The following is a 6,782-nucleotide window of genomic DNA, read 5'->3' on the forward strand; positions in this document are numbered from 1 at the left end:
CAGTTCAAGAAATGTTGATACGGTTGCAGTGGATGTTTGGAGGAGACTGTGACCGCCCAACCCTAATTGCACCAGGTGTGCCTCTGATTGTGGAGGTAAAAGGCTACAAGCAGCTGCAGTGCTGCTTTTGGACGTAACCCCAAACCTTTGCGTACTGTCTTCCAGCGGACTTAATTGCCTCACGGGCTTGATGTTTTGGTCGCGACCATGCCACTGTGAGGAAAAATGTATTTAACGCCTAACTTCTCAACTTCTGCCGACTCCAACCTGTCAGGTGTTGACCCTCAGAGACTGCAGGAGCTGACTCACCGGTCCGTTAAAGTAAGCATTATTATCGTTTTTGGCGTGATGATAACTTTGGGAAATATTGCAGTTCTCCTGGTTATTACTTCCACCGTGGCTGGTTGGTCAAGAAACTCTCGGTACTTTCTCCTCTCTCTCACTGCTGCAGACTCTGCGTTTGGACTGCTGGTCATGCCCTTGAATCTCTGGGTGAGCCTGCTAAAGGACTACACCGAAGGGCCAGATGCTCTTTGTCATGTCGTGGCTTTTTGCAATGCCACCGTCTACTCCACCTGCATGTATACACTGGCCACGATAAGCCTGGAGAGGTACATTGCAGTGTTTTATCCGCTGCAATATTCATCTCTGATGACAAGAAAAAGGACCCTGCTCCTGATTGCCTTCGCCTGGTGCTTCCCTCCCTTTCTACTGTCGCCAATATCATTTCCAGATGGCATCATCGAGGTTCATTTTTCAACTGCATCCCTGGTCTGCAATCCATCCTACTCTACAAATGCTGTATACTCCCTAAGCTTGACATGCTTAATATTTTTCCCCTGCTCCATCATCATGACGTATGCAAACCTGAGAGTGTGGTGCGCGGCAAAGAGACAGAGACTGAAACTGCGCAAATACGACTGTGCGCATCGCAGGAGACACAATGTGGCATCCAGAGTGCTTGTGCCTGTGATGGCAGCCTACTACACCTGTTGGACACCCTGCATGGCGGCTATGATCTACAATGGTAAGCAATACATCAGGAGGTGCAAAAAATAAATGAAAGGGCCATTATTTTTATATATATATATATATATATATATATATATATATATATATATATATATATATATATATATATATATATACACACACACACACACACACACACACACACACACACACACACACAAAAAATAATATAATATTTTGTCTTCCTTAATTCTGTGGATTACTCTCTTAATGGATGTCTGATAGTTCATTGTGAGAACATTGTGTTTGGCTCCAGTCTGCACATTTACCACTTTTTGACTTCTTTTCACACATTTAATTAAATAAGTAAATCCAGTCAAAATGTAAACAAAGGGGTCCAGAATCATCTGAGGAAGACCACTCTAGAATGTTTGTATCCCTTTGGTATATGTCTAGACTAGATGGCATTCACTGCTCTTGCAACACACTTTCTGTGAAGCCAGGTTCTTTAATAATACAGGGCAGTTTAGGGGTTTAGAACTAAAACTCCTGTTGTCGACCCAGCTGATTTTACAATGACTGAAGTGCAAAATAAATCTGCAATGGCTACTTAAGCACATGTAGGATATGAGGTGTTATTGTGTGGGATTTTTTTACTTTTAGCTGTTTTATGGTCAAAAAAATGTTTTTATCTAAGAGACAACATTCAGAGTCTGTTAAACCAGGGTGTTAAGGAAACTCTGAAATATTTAAAGATCTACTGAATGATGAATTAAACATGCATTTAATGGCTATTTCCCTTCTACACATTCTCTATCGATTTCAGCTGTGACTGTGCTGATAGAAATAGCTGTCAAAGTTATTTATGTAATTATGGACATGAATATACTGACCTATGGCCGGTTTTATGACTCAGGCCTTTTTTGACTTTTTCTCATTTACCCCAACCCCGTGCTGTCTTGGAGTAATCGAGACTGAATGTGGAGTCTATGAATATTTTTAGAAGTGAAGACCTTTTCCAAAGAATTCATCTGATATGGATGAAAATCGCTGCAAAATGAAGCTGACAGTCTTAACTTAAACTTCAAAGTGTTTTGCTTTCCAAATGCGAGTGAGTGGTTGCCTCTACTCCACCAAATCTACCAGTTAATTGTGTACTTTTATATCTACACTGTAATATGTTGGTGAATTCATATCATTGCTGTCAGTGCAACGACTTTCATGTATCAATTTATAGACATCATCAAAAACCAGCTATAGGTAAACTGTGTTTACTTTATTTGTGACCCTTTTATAAATAAAAAAAAACTGTTCTGTCAGAAGCTGCTGTCTTGTTAACGGTTGCTGTGAATACTTGCTCCATTGCCATGCTTTCTGCCCCACAGCAGTCTCCGGTGGCAGCGCACCAGAGTGGATTGAGTTTGTAGTGGTATGGCTGCCAACTTCCAATGGTTTCCTCAACTGCATCTTCTACTTCTGGGTGAACCGAAGCTTCCGCAGGAAATTCTACCTCGTACTTCAGAGGCTGGCTCTGGCCCTCTGCCCCAAACTGGCTGACAGCCTTGGATGCTGCAGCACTTTAAAGACACAGTTTGTGTCAGGAATTCTGGATAATAACAACAGTGTCCATGAGCGTTCTTCCAGTGTATCCTCCACTTGTACCCTGTTGAGTTTGGCTTAGGATGTCTGACCCAGAAGAGCACCACTGGCATGGTGAGAGACCTCGTCAGTGACCTCTGTGCTGTCTTGTATTTCCCGGCTGGGCAGGTCAACTGATGTCAAATTTTTGGCATATCCCCAAGTAAGGTATCAAGGGTCAGATGTGGGTCACATTGCAATGCAGACAGGTTGGCACTAAGACAGTCTATCATGGCAAGTACTTGAAATAACCACTGCACAGAGTAAATCATTGAGTTATTAATCATTGTATATTTTCTTATTTTTTTATCAAACAGTGTTCAGTGGAGCGGGACACGGGCTCAATTTATAACTTTTGTTTTACCCATGCACACAGTCTTGCCAAGATTTGATCAACTGTCGGAGATGGCATCTTAAACCACCTTTTTAGTTGTTTTATAGTTAGCTATAAGTCACGTCTGTGCCCCATAAATGCCTACCATTATTTTGGATGCAGCTATAGAACCGATCTTTTATTAGTGTCCGCTGTGTTTATACTTGTTGCTTAGGTCAACATATTTCACCACACATTTGATCTTAGTCAATTGGATCATCACAAGAAACTGAAATATAGACTTCTATTCACATGGTGCATTTGTGAACTAACATCACTATCCAATTACAGGCGCTTTGAAGGACTAAAGCCATCAAACTCTCCTTCAATTTAAACGGTGAGTCAAAGACCTTGGCATATAACCGCTGGGAGAAGTCAACCTTTAAGTCACGGCATTTAAGTATATGCAAGGAGAAAACTAATTATGCAGGTACACTGTAGAAAGGTCACCACGGGAAGAGATAACTTGGGTAACATCTGAGGCTGCGGTTGTTTATTTTGAGATATTAGGTCCAAGATCATCCTCTCAGTATCTTCTACCACAGAACAGTCACGGGGAAGATTGATTTAGATTTAAAGTTAATCAGGAGTAAGAATATTTACAAAAACAAATTCATAACCAGAAATTCAGAAACATTTTATGCAACTTATTTTAGCCTTTGGGTCCCCTCATCATTCATGTTTGTGCATATGCAAATGTATTAAGCATCGGAAGGTCTGTCACAAAATTATGCAAAACAATAACTAACTTAATATTTACCTTTTTGTATGTATACATTTTGTTATGATTCTAAATTCCTAATTTTATAAAGAATGAACAAATAACAATTAATAAAGTATTGGTTTATAAATGATCTATGAAATAAAGCATTATGCCTTTGTAGTGTGTCTTCACTTAGTCTGAGTTCAGTATTTACAAATGCATGATTTGATGGAATAATTAAATCTCTCGCTCTCTCTCCTAGTTTTTCTAATTGGGTTAGAAACATACAAACCATGACAGACATACTTCCTTAATACGTGTGAGGTAACTATATGGTTTGCTAATTAGTAATTAAATATTCATACAAGGCAGGTGTAAATACATGGGCTAAGTATAATTTGCTCATGTTTATTTTTTAAAGCTTTTCACTTGACTTATTTGTACTTTTACTGATATTTAGGATATAATTTTAATTGACTCATTAATGTAGTGTGAAGCAGAGCCCCAGGCTCAGCAATGTGACTCGGCAGCAAAGGCATCGCTAGAGTGAATGTATTCCTTTCATGGGTCTAAATCCTTCAGAAAAAGTTGGGGATGTTTTTATTGTGGAAGGCGAGTGTTTTAGTGAACCTTTTAGGCAGTTGTCACAGATGCAAAACCCTCTCAGGATTTCCTCTGCAGACAGAAAATGTGACACTGACATTGATTGTTTCTGTGTGCCACTGTATCTCTGCTACCATGGTGTTTCTGCATGCATGAAAACAAAGAAGGAATTTAATTTAAACATCTCAAGTAAAACAAATTAAACTATGTTATCCATGTATTGGTGACTTTTTGGACTAAGTCAGTCCACTAGTCGAGAATAATGTTTGCTCCTGCAGCATCCATAAGTGTTTTTCCAGCCATTTGAGATTTTTGCCAAGCAGGTCTCCCGAGACACTGGAGTGTTGTGCATTAGCAGCCTCAGCTCTCCTTGAGGATGACTGCTGATAGAAATGACAGACGATCCAGTCATGGGGAATGATGTCTGTCTGAGGACTTCATATACTCGCACAAATACAATATGCTGGCTGGCTCATAAGGGCTCATAATATTGTCAGGTCATAACAGCTGTCACTACATTAAGGCTGATGCAAATGTAAAGTGTCTTTAATGATTTTTATGACAGAAACTGACAGAACATCTACGATTTGACAAATTTCGAAAACATTCCTTACTTTGGCTTACTACACATAACAGGAGTGCCAAAACATGTTTTGTCAGAATATGGTCTGACAAAATAATCTGATTGTACACAATCTTTATGAAGATCACACTGTCACAGTAATAATGTTAATGGTTGTTTTCCATCATTGCATAATACATTTGCCATCATGTGTGACGGCATTGTTTATTCTGTTTACTGCTGTTCCATGCCCATGAAAACTGGAGATGAACATGGCAAAATTCTGCACTGAATTTATTAGTGTGTGTGCACAAATCAGATTAGCCATTTTAATCTATATTTTTGCCTCTAGTAAAGGCCAATGACACAACTGACATATCTTGAGGTTGTAGTGCCACCCTGTGTTAATATTAAGGCATGACAAAATCATCAATATGTCAATACATGTATAATTCTGTGTGACTTGGGTGCTTGGATGAATTACTCTTTTTATTCTATTGAATGAGTATTTTGGTTATTTATTGCTACAATTGTGGCGTTGATGCACATTTAAGACCAGTAGTAAATGTAATATTGGGGTCTTTTTCAGCTGGAGTGGAACGCTTTATTCTTTTGAAGCAATTAATCAATGTATGTATCGAGAGGGCATCCAGTTATTTTTCTTCTGTCTGAATAAACTAGAATGAATCGATGTGTGTTGATTTCTGCTTTCTGCAGTCCGTGGTCATGGGCACTCTACACTGAGAGGACTCTTGTGGACGATGCAAATGGAAAGGCTTTAATTTCAATCACTGCTTCATGCTCCTCTCAACAAAACACGTAGATGAGGGGAGCAGGCATATGCAGACTCAAGTAGTATTCCCTTTCTGCTGGTCGCACTATGAAATATGAAATAAAATCAATATTAAAGTTCATAACCACATTATCAGCTATAGGCTACATTAATGCCATTGTTACAATGGTTGCATAATCATTTTGATTAGTCAGTCATTTGCTCTTTGACGGTCACCTCCCTGTAAAACATGAAAAGTGGACTAACTTTCTTTTTGCCAATATAGATTTGTTGCCGACCACTATGTTAAAAATATAGAAATAACATTTGCAGCTGTGTCTCTAACTACTCCATATTTGTGTTTGGGCTTATTCCTTGTTCACAGTATCACCCTGTCATTCCTTAACACGTTTGAGACTCAATGATAGACCAGACTTTAAAAGAGCCCGCTGCGCCGTTCAGAAGCTGACTACCAGCAATTAAAGGTGTATCAAGAGCAGAAGTTAGTGTACACCTGTCCTCTCTGGCGAGCATACCTATCATTGTTTTATAGGTTAGATCAGGGGTGTCAAACTCATTTTAGTGAAGGGGCCACATTCTGCCCATTTTGATCTCAAGTGGGCCGGACCAGTAAAATCATAGCATAATAACTCATACATAACGACAATATTTCTTTAGGTTTTTGCATGATAATCCCTATTTTAAGGTCTTTCTACAATAAACTAGAAACATAAAGACCACAAATGCAGACATTAGCCCACTATTTACCTGCCTGGGCTCTCCTCTACAGATTCCCTCACAGTTGAGCAATATGTTTAATAATGTCAGATTGGTGCAATGGTTTGCATGCCTGACTTTCAATCAGAGGATCAGTGGTTCTAGTCCCAGGTTTTTTTTTTTTTTTTTTTTCTCTATTTTAAGAATTAGCCCGCGAGCCGGACTGGACCCCGCATATTTGACACCCCTGGGTTAGATTGTCATTATTTTACAGTTTTTTTTCTATGCTGTATTTGTTTTACAACAGGGAGGGAACTTTTGAAAGGACATTTAACTAAACAGACATATTGTCAAGAGTAATAACTTCATTCTTAAGTAGCATATTCATACATACATTCGGTTATTTACAGTTTTAGTGACCAGCCACGTCAATTTTATTCAA

The 6,782-nt window shown here is 39.0% G+C and overlaps 1 protein-coding gene across 1 annotated transcript; it reads left to right on the top strand.

Moving 5' to 3' along the window:
* Nucleotides 1-225: 225 nt before the first annotated feature.
* On the top strand, nucleotides 226-2,653 carry LOC306735486 (histamine H2 receptor; the record flags this gene model as incomplete). The annotated part of the gene is made up of 2 exons (XM_079216958.1): nucleotides 226-1,027; nucleotides 2,358-2,653. 2 exons carry the CDS (start codon nucleotides 226-228, stop codon nucleotides 2,651-2,653), a joined length of 1,098 nt encoding a protein of 365 aa, XP_079073084.1.
* Nucleotides 2,654-6,782: the final 4,129 nt, after the last annotated feature.

Source organism: Taurulus bubalis (assembly GCF_910589615.1).
Source record: "Taurulus bubalis genome assembly, chromosome: 4".
Classification (NCBI taxonomy): domain Eukaryota; kingdom Metazoa; phylum Chordata; class Actinopteri; order Perciformes; family Cottidae; genus Taurulus; species Taurulus bubalis.